The 19,893-nt window shown below is 39.1% G+C and overlaps 1 protein-coding gene across 2 annotated transcripts in view; it reads left to right on the top strand.

The window, feature by feature from the left end:
- PPP4R3B (protein phosphatase 4 regulatory subunit 3B) overlaps positions 1–19,893 on the top strand; it is a 74,917-nt gene that overhangs the window by 11,711 nt on the left and 43,313 nt on the right. For both annotated transcript variants that reach the window (XM_073339327.2, XM_073339325.2), the window contains exons 3-5: positions 1,936–2,034; positions 9,451–10,074; positions 19,813–19,890. In XM_073339327.2, the coding sequence (XP_073195428.1) occupies positions 1,936–2,034; positions 9,451–10,074; positions 19,813–19,890 (801 nt within the window). The remainder of the gene's footprint in view (positions 1–1,935; positions 2,035–9,450; positions 10,075–19,812; positions 19,891–19,893) is intronic.

The raw sequence follows: 19,893 nt of genomic DNA, 5'->3' as shown, positions 1-19,893 counted from the left end.
AGATTTTAGAACTAGTAGGTCTCATTCTCTCACCTAGTTTTTTATTCAGAAAGGAAAACCAGCTTTCCAGGTTTCTCAACTTATTAGTCTTCAACTTTTGAATGAACTAATTGAACTGAACTAATTAAATAAACTGAAATGAAGAAAATATTCTCTTTGAACCTGCAGAAGAAGGGCTGTTGTTGTCAAAAGCTGGTTTAGCACTTTGGTAGACTCTGGTTACAGGAGCTTAGAGAGGGCTTCTGCTAGTTCAGTGATTTAATTGTCTTTAAAACTTTAGTAGTAAATGTATACTGCTTTTATTTTTTAATTAAAATTAAATTAATTAAAATTAAAGAGTGAGTTTAAACCATAACAAAGGTTGCTATAATTGCAATTTTAATTTTAAATAGGTTTATTTTTAAAAATTTTAATAACATTAAAATCCTCTTTTTTAAAAAAATCATTTTTATCCACCTTGTTTCTTTGAGTTAAAGTTGATCTGTGTTTAAAGTTATACATTTGGAACATGTGTGGAATTATTTCCCAAATTGTGTTACATTCATATTTTCATTTCAGAGAACAGTTAATCTCATATTTGTGTATTTTCACAAATATGGAAAAGTTTTTTTTCATTTCCATATTGTAAATAAGTTGTTTACTCTAATGTGTGCATTCATCTTTACGACTACCTTAAATTCCAGGGTATTTCTGTTGAGAGGAAGAATGTTAAGTCTTTTTTCATGTAAATTTATTCTGAATGTTTAATAAGATTTGATCAAATTATGTTTTGGGTGGTAGGACATGAAAGAGACTGTCAAGGCTGATTCCCCACTCTAGCATGTTGAGTGCAGAAGGTGGGGGCCTGCAAGGATTCTAAAAATTAATACTGCCCACTCCAGTTTGATATTAAACTCCCAAGATTACAGCTTTTCTCTGATCTTGGATGGGGAGATGCTGCCGCCCCACCCAAGTGCAAAAAACCCTCCCCTTTTGACCCAGGAAGGCACACTTGGGAATTCCTCCCTGTGGGGTACCCTCGAGCCCTTTCACGCCCCCCGCCTCCTCCCCACTACCCCTGGAGAAGAGCTGAGAAAGAACACAAAGGAAGTCAGTTGTTGCCACCAGCTAATTAAATAACATATGCACAAACCTCTTAGGACACAAAAAAACCCAATCCTGTTCTTAAAAAAGGTAAATTTTGTTAAAAACAAAAGGAAAGAAAATACATCTGGAACTTAGGGTATTGCTGGATTTAAAAAGAGCAAATATAATTAAGCATCAAGAATGGTTTTCTTGAAGTCCAGCTTAATGGTTACAAGCAAAACAAAAGCATTTGGGGGTTAGCACAGAGGAGTCCACAAGCCATAAAGAAATAAGAGAGAAATCCAATCGTGTCTACCTAGACATTCCCTGATCTACTTACATATCTGGGGTTTCAGGTAAGTAGGTTCTAGGTATGATTTTTCATACCTGGTTTAAAGCTTCTTACAGCATTGCTGCTCTGTCTCTCCTCTCTCCAGAGAACAACCACAGACAGACAAAGGGAAAGTTTTTTCCCAATTTTAAATAATTCTAGCCCTCACATTGGCTCTTTTGGTCAGGTGCCTCTCCCCTCCTTTTACTTATGGGCTTTTTTAACCCTTTACAGGTAAAGCAAGTAAAGAATAGCTACTAACAGGTATTTTGTAGCTAACTGGCTGGCTGGGTGCCCCTGCTCTCCCTCCCCCACCACCCCTTTCATTTATCAGAGAGACTGTAAAGAGTCTTATACTCATAGCAGAACTGGTCATTTCATCCTCCTTGATGTGATATGTCATTCTGTCTTGACAATTTTAACACCAGTTCAAGTAGTAATTGCGTCCTTGGATATATTACTTATTGTATGGCATTCAGTCTATTTTGTATTGCACCTGAATTTTTTTTTGAAAATCACAAATATTTATTTTTAAATAGGACACCTTGATTGTTTGGTCAGAAGCAGAGAATTATGATTTAGCGCTGAGTTTTCAAGAAAAAGCTGGCTGTGATGAAATTTGGGAAAAAATCTGCCAGGTACAGTTAATTTTTAAAATTCTAATTTTCAAATTTTGATGTGTCCTGTCTGCTTGTTTTGTGTGCCATAATTTTTAAAACAAAGTATAAAGTAAGAGCATGTTTATATTTTTAGGATTCAGCTGCCTGATACAGTAATTCTGATTCTTTGCTGTTCACACTGATGCCTGTAGTTGCTTAGAGGCCCATTAGAGCCATATTGTCAATTCCTACTAATTCCCAGAAGGCAGCTTCAGTTTGACAGAAAGTATAGATTTTTTTTTTCTAAAGACAGCACATATTAAATAAAATATAAATTCTGTATTTTTCAGTATGTCTCTTCAGCGATTGGGGCTGTTGTCTCTTTTCAGCTGCCATTTTAATTATACTTCCTAGAAGAGGTGAAGTTTGAGATTAAGACTGAAATAATCAACTTTCCCATCAGAAACATTTAAAATCTGTTTCAAAGTTCAACAAAATAAATGGGCAAAAACTATAGAACTTACCTTCCAGCATTGAAACTCTGATTTCCGGTACTTTCTAATGTGGAAAGCTAACTCTTACAGTCCTAGTTTGCATATCAGATTGTCAAGCTGGAATCTTTGTTTAATTATCCATTATTATATTTGGCATTTAACTCTGGTCTTCAGTGGTTTACTCTCCTTGTGATTATGTATGGTTTAAAATATCTTTTATATACCAAATTGTTGTTTGTTTAACCTGGAGTTTTCCTTAAATTTAGGAACCATTAATTACTCCTGGGGGAATTCTGCATCCAAAAAGTCTGTGCACAATATTTTAAAATTCTGCATATTTTTTGTCAAAACACCCTATAATCACACCAGTTTCAGTTATTTTGGTAATTTATTTCAAAATGTGTGTCAGCAAATATGTCTGTAACAATACAGACAACAAAAATGATTCAGGGAATGTTTTTTGAGAAGTAGATTACTTAGTAGGCATATTAATACAGAACTCTGAATAATAATTCAAACTAAAATACAGAAATGTATATCTCGCACCCCTCAGAAGCAGTGCAAAGGCTTGGGGGAGTCAGGCGTAATGGAGGAGTTGAATGAGAGGGAAGTAATTGCTGGAAAAGAGCCTGGGAGTGAACCTGGAGGGTTATTATTGGGTATGGATGGGAGAAGAATGGAACAGGTGATTTTTTGGGAGGCGGGGGGAAGAATGGAGGGATTGTTAGGGAGTTGTAGTGCCTCCCCAGTGCAGACCCTGCCTGACCCCTAGCCTCTCCCATTCAGTCAGGCATGTCTTCTCCCATCCCCATGTGTCCCTGCACCCCCTTCTCCCTCCCCCATGTAACCCTGCACCCCACTCAGCCTCTGGCTCAATGCTGTCACCCCACTAGCTCCTGTGGCCCCACCCCAGTCTGTCCCCCCACTAACCCTTCTGAATCCCAGTCTTTGTTGCCCCCCCCCAGCAGCCTCCTCTGTCCTCTTCCTCCTGCTTCCTCCCCCTCACCCCCACACCTATGTCCCTTGCCGCCTCATCTGGGCCCACAGGCAGGGTGCTATGAGGGAGGCAGCCTCTGTCCCTTCCTTCTCCACAGCTTGCTGCCGCGGCTGCCTTCTCTTCTGGCACCACAGCAGCCCCTGGTGGGTGAAAGGTGTAATTGCAGCACCTTCCCAGCAGAATCTATTATTCTGTGGGGGACATGAAATCTGCACTTACACAGTGGTGCAGAATTCCCCCAGGAATACATTAATATCAATGTAGGAAATGCAGCATTTTGACAATGCTGTTTACCACTTCTGGAAAAAGAAGAGAAAATAATTCTTGTAGTGACTGTTGACTGTGGGTTGAGGGAGTCCAACACATTGCTGGATTAGGCCCTAAATATTACTGAAGAAGAGAATATTTTGGTGATGTAATCTTTTCAAGAATTAGCAACCTTTCAGTCCACTTTCAGATTGCTTTTCAGTTCTCTTCTTGGAGTAAGTGAAACAATAACTAATAATGAGCCAACCATGTTAATTTTTGGATCAGTTCAGTATACTCATTGGCTTTTGTTTAACTGTTCTCTATAACAAAGATCAGAGGACCTAGCCACTGATCTTCATCCAGAGGTGTGTTCTGTGTATTACCTCATTAACTTACATTCCATGTGTCTAACTTCTGTCTCAGGATCAGGCTTATAGGGGGATAGCCTCATATTATAATAATCCTTAATTATGAAATTTATTTTTTAAAAACATTTCTGTATGTGCTCTTTAGATATAAAAAGACAGCTAAGCTTTCAGATTTTTAAATGCTATACTAACAGAAGTTATTTATGCCATTGTAACTTAACTCAAAAGTGTGTAACAAACTAAATTTATTAGGTCTTTGTTACTATTTTGAGCAAAGTGTCTATTTTTCATGATGGAAGTCCATAGTTTTGTAAACTAAATGTAATGGTGAATGTTGCTAAAGGGAGATGGGTCTCTGTCTACCTGTGACACAGCTGATTTGCCTCTCCAGGTGGATCAAGTCATGTCACTAAACCAGGCCTATGAGGTGGTAGCATAACATCCTTTCGGACAACCAAGGGGGAACTATAGAGTGAGTGAAGCTGCAGAGAGAGAAAGTGTCCCCCTGAAGGGGTTTGGGAGAGAAATAGAAGTTCCAGCTGGTTCTTTCTTCTGGGGAGAAAGCTGGAGAAGACAGGCCAGGACCTGTCTTCTCCAGAGGTTTAGAAAAGAGAGGAAGAGACAGTATATCATGGAGAAAGGGCTGTGTCCAGGCTAAGGCCTGTTTGTGTTCATTTTGGAACTTTGTTAATAAAACCAGACCCCAGTAAGGGCTGTTGTTGGGCTTGTGGAAGCCTCTTTTTGAGTTATCAAGGAAGCAAGGGGGAAACTTGAGTCTGGGCAGTGCAGAGCCACCTCTGGCCATGAGGGGGCATAGGGAAGGTGGCTGACCCTATTACAGCATTATTCAAATGTAAATGTAGAGTAAAACTTCTAAGGGGCCTAAGTTGCATTTTCAAAAATGACATTGACACTTAGCCTAAGACTCATTTTTTTTCAATGAGACTTAGACTCCTAATTGCAGAAGTTACTTTTGAAAATTTGATTTAAGCACTTCTTGGTATTTTACTCATCATCCTTGATAGTGGGTTTTTAGCATACATAGATCATTTAGATTTTGTAGGACTTATTCTGGTCACTTCCTGACTTATAACTGTAATAACAAGATAACAGAATTGCACCATTGTAAAACTAATACAAGAAGAGAAGCAAACTTTAGATCAGAAACCTGTTTTGAGATTGACATTTACATTGGCCTTTTCAATTGCATCAATTTGATAAAGTTAATAAGAGACCATGTTATCATCTGTGATTGGAATTTTATTAAAAGGATCTTTTTATTTACACTCAACTAGATGGTATTTCTCTGATGTAACACAGTAACGTTTGAATGCCGTATTTGATCAATTCCAAAATTTCAGGGATTATTCTAGGCGCTAATGGGCAGAACCCTATTTTGATGAAAATTGGGGGGGAATTGATGGGGCACACAAAGTCCTTGACATCTAGTTAGCACAACCACAATGTCAGCCTCTTCTGTAATTCTCTATAAATCAAAGAATCAGTTGATGGTATAAATTAACATATTCCAGCATACAAATACCCCTCATTTTATCTCTGTCCATGTCCCACTTGAGTTCCAAACACTGACACCCTGAAAGAGAGAGAGAGAGAGAAAGAGAAGAGGAGGAGGTGGGGCACACAGAGCTTCAGCTTTGGAGGGGAAGAATGAGAGGCCTTGAAAAGGAGGCATCAGAGCCCATGGCATGGGAGACCTGGGAGGAGCAATGGGGAGGTGTGCAGAAGTTATGGCATGGGGGGAGGGGTGAATGGGGTATACACAGAGGCCCTGGAATGAAGGATGGGGTTGGGAGCTTGCAGTGAGTCCCTGAAATAGTGGGGAGGAGGGTGGCTCACCGCGATCTTGTCAGGGAGAATGGAAGGAAACTAGGAGTGCCAGGTTATGCAGTTAGCTCAGCCTACAGAAACAATAAAATGTGCAACTTCCTAGGTGCATGTTTTAAATCAAGATGGGATATTTTTCCACAAAATATGCTCTAGTTCAAATGTTAACTAATTTAGGGAGGGCTTATGGTCTGTGTTACCTGAGAAGTCATACTGGAGATGATCACAATAGCCCTTTCTGGCTTTGTAACTTGTGTTTTGCTACAAAGTCAGATTACAGTGAAAATCTATAGAAATCCTATTACAATGTAGAAGTGAAATAAAATGATGTAAAGTTAATACACTCATTTAGAATAATGCTTATCAAGGTTTTTTGCTTGTGTAGGCTTAAGGCTTACTCTGTGCCTGCTATTGACTACATATATGGAGTGAAAGGGAACTCTTCCTCCCCCTGCAATCTGACCACAGTGATGCATTGCTTGGGCAAAATTGTGTTTAATGGGGTTGGGTTTAGTTTCTGAGCTCATTTTCTTTGGTGTTTTAAGGCTTATCCTCAGTATAATTATGGTTCTCAAATATTACTATAAGTACATGGGCAGAAATTAATATCGCAATTCATTGACTAGGTAGTGCGTTGGGTTTTTCTTTGTTCATGGAAAGGACAAGGGTTAGTGCACTACTGACTTTGCACTGTCAAAAATAGTAGAGTACCATTCTTGGCTTTTGTTGCAAAGGAAATTAGTTACATGAGTGGGATCAGATTAGTAGTGACTACAAAGTACTCTCATAAATGTTTAGTGGTATGAAACGAGAATCCTGCACCTAAAAATTCTGTGCATATTTTAAAATTCTACAAAATTCTGCATATTGTCAAAATTACACAATATAATCACTCCAGTTTCAATTACTTTAGTAATTTATTTCAAAATACCGGTCAAATAAAATTGCTGTGTGACTATTCCTGCCCATCCCAAACATTCTATGCAGCGTGACCCCTGGTGGCAAGTAGGTTCAGACTTTTGACTAATACCTTACTGGATGATTTATCAAAAGTTGAGGAATGGTCAACATTCGCTCATCTGGGTTTCCAGGATCATAGGCAGAAAAAGTCAAGTTGGTATCACTGTGACCTTCCACTGGAAATAAATCTGGACCCACTGATTTAATATCAGTCTTTGACCTTTTGAATGAGACCATTGAAAACAGAACTCCTATCCGTTCTCAATATTAAGCATTCTGTGGCACTTTTTAAAAAGTAGCTTTCCCTGGTCTTCCTTCCTTCTTTCCCCTCATATTGTGTAGCCTGCCTAGAAATAGGGATGGCTGTCATGCTGATATCAAGTAAAACCAGTACAATGATTGCTTTTAGATTGCCCCTTACCAAAGACCACCTCAGAGAATCCTTAGACACATTTGTTGAGAGCAGTTCTGCTCCACCTTTATTAGAAGACTTCCTCTCAACAACTGAATGTGTTGGTCTCTTTACTAGTTGCTTTACACATGTTTCAAAACGGTTTGTAAAACAATGCAGGAAGAATTGTGCTATGTTATTTAGGTGTATTATATTTAGGTTTTGTATAAAACAGTCCCATGGAAGTTTTTATGTGGAGAATGAACAAATTAAGTTTTCCTTCACAGCATCTCATAGTGCTGCTGTGGTTGACCTTCCATATTTCCATTTTAAACACTGAGTTTTTAGGATATACAGCTCTTCCATAAAACTTCAATTTGTATATCTTGGATACCCTGAGTTTGTTTAGCTAAGTATTTTTCAGCTCAGCCCCTGCTGAGGCTCTTTTTAATTATTTATTTAGTTAGTTATTTAAACTAATGGGATAAGTAGCTGGGTGGGTCTAGTCTCTGTAGCTGCCTCTCTACCCCTAGAACCCTACTAGGCAGGGGAAGGCCTACTGCAGAACAGACTCTTTGTGTATGGGGAGAACAGGAAATGTAGGAGAACATGTAAGACTTTGCATATTCTTCATATTTTGTCAAAATAACACTCTATAATCATGCCAATTTCAATTACTTTGTAATTTATTTCAAAACACCTATCAGCAGCTATGTCTCTAACAATCGACACACAATTTCCCTCAAGAAGTAGAGAGTTAAGGAAACCCCTATGACAACCTAGTTCCTGCTTCTTTGCTTCCTCCCCTACAGAGGCCAGCAGGAGGGGCAGACACCCACACCTCTATCCCCCAAAACCCAGCTGCAGGGACCGCCCCCCCAGCCCAGACACTTGCACACATCCCCTATCTCCCTGAGCCCAGCTGTGCTCCCTCCCTCCCCAGCCCAGACACTTGCAGACCTCCCCCAGACCCAGCTGCAGCCTGCCCCCCAGCCCAGACTCCCACACCCCCGACACACAACCCCTCCCTGGAGCCGAGCCGCAGGCCCCTCTGCAGCCCAGACACTCTCACCCCCTGCCCACCAGAGCCCAGGATCCAGAAGGAGAAACAGCCTGATTCTGGGTCCTGGGCTAAAATGCAGTTTCCTGCACTCCACCTCCTTCCTTCAGGGCATGGTTAGTACTGCAGCTGCTGGGAATCCTGCAGCTCCCTTCTCTTCTTCCTCCTCCTCCTCCTCCTCCCCTCCCCTCCCCTCCCCCCCCCCCCGCCACCCCCCGGAATTTCTGCGCCAAGTGTATTCCTAGTTATGTAATCCAAATGCTATCTGAGCTTGCACTTGTATTTTTAAGACTTTATTTGTGTTTATTTTGCAAGTCACTTTCAGACCAATGTCCAAAATAGGAAAGGAAACAGTTGTTTTTTAATAATTGGGTTTCCCTAGTGCTTCTGCTAGCCCAGCTTACAAAAAGGATTGTTCTTTTTATGGTATTCATTATATGCCTACTGTATAAACTTCACTATCTCTATGTACTTGGACATTTTAATTACTTCTATAATATGACTTCAGTGGAATTACGAAGAAGCAAAGAGCTTTAAGATTTAAAAAGTTACTTTGTTTTGAAATAAGTATAGAATTTTTAAATGATCATTATTTAAGGCTAGTGACTTTTATTTTCACATTTTATACATGGCTGTGAAGTGCCTAGCAAGCTGTTGGCACTACAGTAGAAACTGCAAAGTTACGAACTGACCAGTCAACGACACACCTCATTGGAACCAGAAGTAGGCAATCAGGGAGCAGCAGACATACCAATACATATATATATATATATATATATAATTTAATTTTTTAAAAAGCAAATGTAGCCCATACTTTGTTAAACTACCTAAAAAAAGGGGGGGGGGGGCAGCAGCATTTTTCTTCTGCACAGTGAAGTTTCAAAGCTGTGTTAAGTCAATGTTCAGGTATAAACTTTTGAAAAAACAGCCATAGCGTTTTTTTTGGAGTTACATCCATTCTCAAGTTGTCACTCCTGAGGTTCTACTGTATATAATTATACATGAGTTATTTAAATTACCAACTTGAATGTTTTCTGTATGTCTGTGAATATTTTGGGATAAGACAGTAATTGTTTACACTCCATTTTTAGGTTCAAGGTAAAGATCCATCAGTGGAAGTCACACAGGACCTTATTGATGAATCAGAAGAAGAACGCTTTGAAGAAATGCCTGAAACTAGTCATTTGATTGATCTTCCTACCTGTGAACTCAACAAACTTGAAGAGATTGCTGACCTAGTTACTTCTGTTCTCTCCTCACCCATCCGTAGAGAAAAGTTAGCGCTTGCCTTGGAAAATGAAGGCTACATTAAGAAACTATTGCAGCTTTTCCAGGTTTGCGAAAATCTAGAGAACACTGAAGGTTTACATCATTTGTATGAAATTATTAGAGGAATTTTGTTCCTCAATAAAGCAACTCTGTTTGAGGTAATGTTTTCTGATGAGTGTATTATGGATGTTGTGGGATGCCTCGAGTATGACCCTGCTTTGGCTCAGCCGAAAAGGCACAGGGAGTTCTTGACCAAAACAGCAAAATTTAAAGAGGTTATACCTATAACAGACTCTGAACTTAGGCAAAAGATTCATCAGACTTACAGGGTACAATACATTCAGGACATCATCTTGCCAACACCGTCAGTTTTTGAAGAGAATTTTCTTTCTACCCTCACTTCCTTTATTTTCTTCAACAAAGTTGAGATTGTCAGTATGTTGCAGGTAAGTGAATCGAAGGAGGTAGGGCGGGATTGTAAATTGAGACTTCCAATTATGATTTTGAGGTTAATTGTACATCTTTAATTCAGTGTTGTGTAATCATGTATATCTTTCATTCTGTTTGCACAGTATCCTTGGTGCTTCCCCACACTTCAAACAGATGTTAGTTTTATGCTTTTATGTAATATAAATTGAGTTTAAAGTACATTACAACCATCTGAAATGTATCATATACTTCAAAAACTGATTATAAATAGCAAAATGATGCAGTGGAAAATGGTGAATAGACTAGAAGTACCATAATAACTTTCACACATCTATAGTGTGATCCTCAATCTGTGAGTGAATTACAACACATTTTAAACTGTTTTCATCAGACAGCATGCAGTTTTATTTCTCTTATATTAATGGATAGCAACACTTCAGTGTGACAAAATATTTTCACAGCAGATCATTAATCCCCCATTTGTAATAAGTATAGCAGGAATGTTTCTGAGCATGTTATCTACATTAGTGCTATTCATTTGTGGCACCAAGTAAGTGCTCTAAAATAGTTGCTCTCAATTTTTCCAAACTACTGTACCTTTTTCAGGAGTCTGATCTGTCTTGCATACCCCTAAGTTACACCTCATTTAAAAACTACTTGCTTACAAAATCAGACATGAAAATACAAAAATGTCACAGCATACTATTCTGAAAAATTGCTCATTTTTACCATATAATTATAAAAGAAATTGACTGAAATATAAATATTGTACTTACATTTCAGTGTATAGTATGTAGAAAGTATAAACAAGTCATTGTCTGTATGAAATTTTAGTTTGCACTGACTTTAGTGCTTTTTATGCTTTTTTGTAAAACTAGGCAAATATCTAGATGCGTTGATGTACCCCTTGGAAGACCTGTGCATACCTTGGTTGAGAACCACTGTTTTACAACAACCAACTTAATTTGACTAGTGCTTCTTGACATCAATGCCCCATGGTGGTATTTAATAATAAAAGCAAAACTGTCGTTGGGTAAAGGGCTTAAAAACATTTATCAGACACTAGCCAGAAGTACTAGAAGAATAGCTTGGAGCATCACCAGGAGGTACCAGAGGCAGTGCTTTGGTGAAAGGCCATTTATGCTTCACATAAAATTGTGGGTAGTCTCTATTTTCCAACCCAAATTCTGTTGCTGTATGATGCTAGCACCAGAGTAAAACTGACAGATACCTAATTGGTTTTATTCTGCTCCTGCTCTAGGCCGTTGTGCAGAGAGGGTTTTCTCAAAGGGTGAAACTGGTTAATCTATGGGCATGGTTAGCCTCCAGGAAAGGAGAAGGGAATCAGAAGATATACTAATGAAAGTGAGGGATCAATAAAAATCCCAGAAAGAGAGCAGAGAAGAGGAAAGCATAAGGGATGGGGTGAGGAGTGAAATTCCCAGAAGGTGCACCAGAACACTGAGACACAAGAATATATATAAAGTGAATTGCTTGCTTTTAGGTTGTGGATTGTATGAATTTCTCATACTTAGTTAAGTTTGACATTTAGTTAACTGATTTGGTAGCCTAAAGAAACTCAAAAATAAAACCGTCGACTAACAACATTAATAGAAGAACTTGGGTTTGATACAGGTGTCTCTTAAAGATACAGGTTTCTCCCTCATTTATTTTTGTGTATATGGGATCTTGCTACAGATAAAAATGAAAGCTCTTGTTTTTCTGAGACACCATCTCAGGACGTTGGGGTCATTGGGTTTTTTGTTTGTTTTTTGGTTTTGTTTTATTTCTCTTCTTCCCACCTCCAAACTCTGTTTCAGGGTGCTGTTTTTCCAATTTAGGTTTCATCAACTTATTTGTGAAAGTCTGATTGCATCTTAACAGAAAACTCTGATCCCTGTGCTGATTAACTCCTTTCTTTACTGGCCCCTGAGGAGTGCTTGAGGCCTTGATGTGTTCTGTCACTTCTCCATTACTCTCAGCTATAGTAATGAAAATTTTGCAGTCTTGAGTTTACTTGATTTTTTTTTCTTTAAGTAAAATTAGATGGTAGCTGTAGTTGCACACATTTCAAAACCTGGCTACTTGTGCGAGTGGGGCATACTGACGTTCATCTTTTAAAAACTACTTTCCGTAGACCACCTATTCCACATCAGGATGGCAGCAGTGGCAGCTGCTGCTGCTAAAGGTGTATGTGAATGAAAACAGTCCCTTCACACGGGAGGGAAAATCTAAATTGTTGTATTACCCCCAGTAGTAAAGACATGCTTGTCTCAGTCCCTGGAAAAATCATGGAGCAGGTCCTCAAGGAATCCATTTTGAAGCACTTGGAGGAGAAGAAGGTGATCAGGAACAGTCAACCTGGATTCACCAAGGGCAAGTTATCCTTGACCAAGCCTTCTGTGAGAGATAACTGGCTCTGCGGATCTGGGGAAAGCGGTGGACATGATATTCCTTGATTTTAGCAAAGCTTTTGATACAGTCTCGCACAGAATTCTTGCAAGCAAGTTGAAGTATGGGTTGGATGAATGGACTATAAAGTGGATAGAAAGCTCGCTAGATTGTCAGGCTCAATGGGTAGTGATCAACAGCTCAATTTCTAGTTGGCAGCGGAGTGCCCCAGGGGTCGGTCCTGGGGTTGGTTTTGTTCATTATCTTTATTAATGATCTGGATGATGGGATGGATTGCACCGTCAGCAAGTTTGCGGGTGACACTAAGCTTCGGCGTAGATATGCTGGAGGGTAGATATGCTGGAGGGTAGGGATAGGGTCCAGAGTGTCCTAGACAAATTGGAGTATTACACCAAAAAGAAATCTGATGAGGTTCAACAAGGACAAGTGCAGAGCCCTGCACTTAGGACAGAAGAATTCCATGCACTGCTACAGGCTGGGGACTGACTGGCTAAGCGGCAGTTCTGCAGAAAAGGACCTGGGGATTACAGTGGACACGAAGCTGGATATGAGTCAACAGTGTGCCCTTGTTGCCAAGAAGGCTAACAGCATATTGGGCTCCATTAGTAGGAGCATTGCCAGCAGATTGAGGGAAGTGATTACTTCCCTCTATTTGGCACTGGTGAGGCCACATCTGGAGTATTGTGTCGAGTTTTGGGCCCCCCACTACAGAAAGGATGTGGACAAATTGGAGAGAGTCTAGCAGAAGGCAATGAAAATGATTAGGGCGCTGGGGCACATGACAACTTACGAGGAGAGGCTGAGGGAACTGGGCTTATTTAGTCTGCAGAAGAGAGGAGAGGGGGGATTTGATAGCAGCCTTCAACTACCTGAAGGGGGATTCCAAAGAGGATGGAGCTAGGCTGTTCTCAGTGGTGGCAGATGACAGAACAAGGAGCAGTGGTCTCAAGTTTCAGTGGGGGAGGTCTAGGTTGAATTTTGGGGAAAAGTAGTTCACTAGGAGGTTGGTGAAGCTCTGCAGTGGGTTACCTAGGGAGGTGTTGGAATCTCCATCCTTAGAGGTTTTTAAGGCCTGGGTTGACAAAGCCCTGTGTGGGATGGTTTATTTGGGGTTGTTCCTGCTTTGAGCAGGGGGTTGGACTCCTTTCTTTTTAAGAGACCAGAGTGGTCTTTCCCAACAGTGGGGAAGACTAATAAATGATTTCTTCTTTTACTGTGACTGCTCTGGAGAACACTTTTTTCTTTGTAAGTTGACCCAGCTGCTGAGTTTCTGACAGCCTCATTCACTTGATTGAAGTGTGAATTTCATTAAAGTGAATAAGATTTCAAATTCAGGAGTTAATTTCTAAAGCTAATCATAGAAGTGGCACCAACTGCCTTCCTCAAACTTCTAGTTAACCTAGTAAATTTAAATTAACAATTGCAAAGGGTGTTCATTGAAGTTGTCTTTGAATTATTTATTCACTTTGGACAGAACTTTGCTAAATGTAGATACTAGGTATTGCTCAGTTATAGTGCAAATAACATGCACTAGTTACATGTATTTATTTTTTGTGGTGGGTTTTCAGAATTAATTCAGGAAGGTTATCAAATGATTTTGTAAACCTTGGTGGGTAATTAGTACTGTGTAAGTCAGTGATCTTGCAGCATGATTTGGATCTAATATACTCCTTAGTAAAAGGGGTCATAATATAGCAGGCCAAATTCAGAAGTGAGTCAGTCAAGTGTAACAGTACAGGTTTGTTTTGTTTAAACTTACATTATTAGTTTTCTCAATGTATTACACCTGTTCAGACTGTAAGTCTCCCTTAGGCTCACTGGGTCAGACTCGGAAGAGTTATACAACTTGCATGCAGAGGAGCTGGAGAAAGGTGTTAGAAAGTGTAAGTGGCTCCTTAATGAGTTACATCAGAGATGATGACTTACACAACCACTCTAATGTTGCATAACTTTAAGGGGCTCTAAGGCCTGGTTTATACTTAAACAGCTATGCCGGCAAAGCCTTGGTTAGAAGTGTGAAGAAAAAAATTACACCCCTAACTGATATAGCTGTACTGTGCCCTACTGTAGAGGCTGTCAGACCATCAAAAAAGTCCTTTTGCTGGTATAACTTATTTCATTTGGGGAACTGATATAAGCTATGCCAATAAAAATCTCTTCTGCCTGTGGCTATAAGCTGTGTCTCCAGTAGGAGCAGGTTTGCCAGAAAAGCTATACTAGCAAACCCTTTCTAATTTTGAAAAGACCTAAGGTACGCTTCGCCTCTGTGTTTCACCCTTAGTGCCTGTTACATTTGGAAGACACTTAAACTTTTTTTCAGGTGCCTTTATAGGTTTCCAAAAAGCAGACTGACATGAGGCCAGTCTACACTTAAAATTTAGGATGATATAGCTATGGCTTTCAGAGATGTGAAAAAATAGCACTGTAGCGATGCCAGCCTAACCCCTGGAGTACATATGAACATAAGTAATCTCTCTCATGCCATCCATCTCCACCCTCTGACAAACAGAGGCTAGGTACACCATTCCTTACCCATCCTGGCTAATAGCCATTAATGGACTTAACTTCCATGAATTTATCTAGTTCTCTTTTAAACCCTGTTATAGTCCTAGCCTTCACAACCTCCTCAGGCAAGGAGTTCCACACGTTCACTGCACGCTGTGTGAAGAAGAACTTCCTTTTATTTGTTTTAAACCTGCTGCCCATTAATTTCATTTGATGGCCCCTAGTTCTTATATCATGGGAACAAGTACATAACTTTTCCTTATTCACTTTCTCCACACCACTCATGATTTTATATACCTCTGTCATATCCCCCTTTAGTCTCCTCTTTTCCAAGCTGAACAGGCGTAGCCTCTTTAATCTGTCTTCGTATGGGACCCGTTCCAAACCCCTAATCATTTTAGTTGCCCTTCTCTGAACCTTTTCTAATACCAGCATATCTTTTTTGAGATGAGGAGACCTCATCTTTACGCAGTATTCAAGATGTGGGCGTACCATGGATTTATATAAGGGCAATATGATATTCTCTGTTTTATTCTCTATCTCTTTTTTTAATGATTCCTAACATCCTGTTTGCTTTTTTGACTGCCGCTGCACACTGCGTGGACGTCTTCAGAGAACTAGACACGATGACTCCAAGATCTCTTTCCTGATTAGTTGTAGTTAAATGAGCCCCCATCATATATTATGTATAGTTGTGGTTATTTTTTCCAATGTGCATTACTTTTCATTTATCCACATTAAATTTCATTTGCCATTTTGTTGCCCAATCACTTAGTTTTGTGAGATCTTTTTGAAGTTCTTCAGAGTCTGCTTTGGTCTTAACTATCTTGAGCAGTTTAGTATCGTCTGCAAACTTTGCCACCTCACTGTTTACCCCTTTCTCCAGATCATTTATGAATAAGTTCAATAGGATTGGTCCTAGGACTGATCCTTGAGGAACACCACTAGTTACCCCTCTCCATTCTGAACATTTACCATTGATTCCTACCATTTGTTCCCTGTCTTTTTACCAGTAAAATCCATGAAAGGATCTTCTCTCTTATCCCATGACAACTTAATTTACATAAGAGCCTTTGGTGAGGGATCTTGTCAAAGGCTTTTTGGAAATCTAAATACACTATGTCCACTGGATTCCCCCTTGTCCACGTGTTTGTTGACCCCTTCAAAGAACTCTGATAGATTAGTAAGACATGGTTTCCCTTTACAGAAACCATGTTGACTTTTGCCCAACAATTTGTTCTTTTATGTGTCTGACAATTTTATTCTTTACTATTGTTTCAACTAATTTGCCCAGTACTGACGTTGGACTTACCTGTCTGTAATTGCCAGGATCACCTCTAGAGCCCTTCTTAAATATTGGTGTTACATTAGCTATCTTCCAGTCATTGGGTACAATAGCTGATTTAAAGGACAGGTTACAAACCATAGTTAATAGTTCCGCAATTTCACATTTGAGTTATTTCAGAACTCTTGGGTGAATGCCATCTGGTCCCGGTGACTTGTTACTGTTAAGTTTCTCAATTAATTCCAAAACCACCTCTTATGACACTTCAATCTGTGACAATTCCTCAGATTTGTCACCTACAAAGGATGGCTTAGTTTTGGGAATCTCCCTAACATCCTCAGCCGTGAATACTGAAGCAAAGAATTCATTTAGTTTCTCCGTGATGACTTTATCGTCTTTAAGTGCTCCTTTTTTATCTTGATCGTCCAGGGACCCCACTGGTTGTTTAGCAGGCTTCCTGCTTCTGATGTACTTAAACATTTTGTTGTTACTTTTTGAGTTTTTGGCTAGCTGTTCTTCAAACTCCTTTTTGGCTTTTCGTATTACATTTTTACGTTTTATTTGGCAATGTTTATGCTCCTTTCTATTTGCCTCACTAGGATTTGACTTCCACTTTTGAAAAGATGCCTTTTTATCTCTCCCTGCTTCTTTTACATGGTTGTTAAGCCACATTGGCTCTTCTTTAGTTCTTTTACTGTGTTTTTTAATTTGGGGTATACATTTAAGTTGGGCCTCTATTATGGTGTCTTTGAAAAGTGTCCATGCAGCTTGCAGGGATTTCACTCTAGTCACTGTACCTTTTAATTTCTGTTTAACTAACCTCCTCATTTTTGCATGGTTCCCCTTTCTGAAATTAAATGCCACAGCGTTGGGCTGTTGAGGTGTTCTTCCCACTACAGGAATGTTAAATGTTATTATATTATGGTCACTATTTCCAAGCGGTCCTGTTATAGTTACCTCTTGGACCAGATCCTGTGCTCCACTCAGGACTAAATCAAGAATTGCCTCTCCCTTTGTGGGTTCCTGTACCAGTGCTCCAAGAAGCAGTCATTTTAAGTATTGAAAAATTTTGTCTGCATTTCGTCCTGAGGTGATATCTACCCAGTCAATATGGGGATAATCCCCCATTATTATTATTATTGAGTTTTTTATTTTGATAACCTCTCTAATCTTCCTTAGCATTTCATCGTCACTATCACTGTGGTGATAATAGATCCCTACTGTTTATATTCTTATTAGAGCATTGAATTACTATCCATAGAGATTCTGTGGAACATGTGGATTCATTTAAGATTTTTCCTACATTTGATTCTACATTTTCTTTCTCATATAGTTCTACCCCCCGGCACGGCCTTTTCTGTCCTTCCGATATAGTTTGTACCCCGGAATGATTGTGTCCCATTGATTGTCCTCACTCCACCAGGTTTCTGTGATGCCTATGATATCAATATTCTCCTTTAACACGAGGCACTCTAGTTCACCCATCTTATCATTTAGACTTCTAGCATTTGTGTACAAGCACTTTAAAAACTTGTCACTGTTTATTTGTCTGCCCTTTTCTGATGTGTCAGATTCTTTTTTATGTGAAAGTTTCTCATCTGATCTGGCCGACACTTTATCCTCTTCCATCCTCTCCTCCTGACTAAAACTTAGAGACTCTCTCTCAATAGACTCTCCTCTAAGAGAAGTCTCTGTCTGATCCACGTGCTCCTCTGCAGCAATCGACTTTCCCCCATCTCTTAGTTTAAAATTGTTCTTTAACCTTTTTAATGTTAAGTGCCATTATTAAGAGTATAATGCCTCTGACAACCTAGCATTCCTACAATAATGGAAAAACCCGTATCATCGCTGTAGTCTGTATCCACTCAATGGGGTTATGATAGCATAGCTGTGGCATTGTAGCTATGCCGCTATATCATCTGTAGTGTAGAGATGACTTTAGGCAGAGTGCCCTTGTGCTGTATGGAATTTCAAAGACTTTTTGTGATGTTTTTATAATGTAATAATTTTTAAATTAAATTTCTTAAGACTATGGTTAGAATATTTAATTATTATCATTAGAAAATGTTGTTCTTTTTTAATAATCTCTATCTTAAGTGGGTAATTACCAGTAGGTTAACTTTCAGATCAGTACATAAGGCAAGTTATAAAATTAATAGCACAGTTATGTACAAGTGATTATTTTATATTGGGTAGATGTTTCTTGGTATGATGCTGCTTTTTACAGGTTGGTACATAGTAAAGTGCTTTTGCATATTTAAATCGGTGTACTGGTTTACAACTTTTGTAAATGCTCTAATGTTGTCCCTGTATTTTTAAAAACTTGGTTAGTACTTTTAAACCAAAGGCACCAAAGTGACACAGTGGTATCATGATTCCTCAGGACTTGTTTCCCATACCAAAAAATACAGAGAACAGTGTGTAGAGGGAGAGTGGGGAATGGCCGAACAGCTGAGGGATGGTACTGTTCGCACTCCTGTTGTCTACTCTTTAGCATAATCGTAAAGTGTTTTTCTAGTTAGTTATATGCTTTTAAAAAAAAACCTCTTCAATATAAAAGGAGAAAAAGCAGACCAAATGGGAGAAGTAAATGAAAATCAGGGAAGGTTACTTAGATCCAGAGCTTCCATGGGGTTTGACGTGACTGAACTTAACCCAGAAGGAAATCTATATTTCCAATTTCATGGGTTTAGCTCACTGGAAGTCAAACCGTTGTGGGCAAGCCAATAGAAGGCACAGCTCATGGAAGCTGTCTGACCCAGGACTTGTCTACACTAGGAAGGTTTTGCTGGTATAGCTAAACTGGCAAAACTCTTTGTGTGAACATGGTTATACCAGTATAATTGAGTATATGGGGATGGGTTGGGAGTCATGAGCCATGGAAAGAGCATTAGAAAGAGAAGTGAGGGATAGAGTGTGGAGTAAGGGAGATGGTATTTATGTTAAGTTTGATACTTCAGGAAGCAAGCTTGGTAACCTCTGTTTTCTGCGGTAACATGTTGAGAGATGGTATTGATTTTCCATGCCAATCTCTTGTTCTATAAAACAACAGGATTAAAAAACCTTAGCATTTGAACTTGAGAGGTTTTTACTGTAATGAATAAAGGTATGCTGTTACTAGGCTGAAACCTTAAATCTAAATTTTGTTCTCACTTAAATCAGTAGGAGTTTTACAAGTGTATTTATCTGAGGGCAAAATTTGACCCATTAGTTCTGATAGAGTTTAGTTTCTGTGAAATACTATAAGTTTAATATAAGGCATTTCACATCAAATAATGCTTAATACAATAAAATCCATTAGAACACACACTTCAGATCTGCAGGCTTGGATTTCCTTATTCATGATGAAAATGTCAAAGTACATGACCTGTAACTTAGCTAGCAAGACCACCAAAGTTAATATGCTAGATTCTAAAGCACAAGCACATAGCTAAGTAGAAAATTTTATTTTATGACTATATATAAAAATTGGCTTGAATATAGTATAATAGAATGCCTTTTTAGTTTTGACTATTATGATGTAATAGTAATTGTTATATAATGTGTTATGCAGGAAGACGAGAAGTTTCTGTCTGAAGTTTTTGCACAATTAACAGATGAAGCTACAGATGATGACAAAAGACGTGAACTGGTG

Source organism: Lepidochelys kempii, chromosome 3 (assembly GCF_965140285.1).
Source record: "Lepidochelys kempii isolate rLepKem1 chromosome 3, rLepKem1.hap1, whole genome shotgun sequence".
Taxonomy (NCBI): domain Eukaryota; kingdom Metazoa; phylum Chordata; order Testudines; family Cheloniidae; genus Lepidochelys; species Lepidochelys kempii.
The sequence above is the reverse complement of the archived record's forward strand: the minus strand, read 5'-3'. Positions and strand labels throughout refer to the sequence as shown.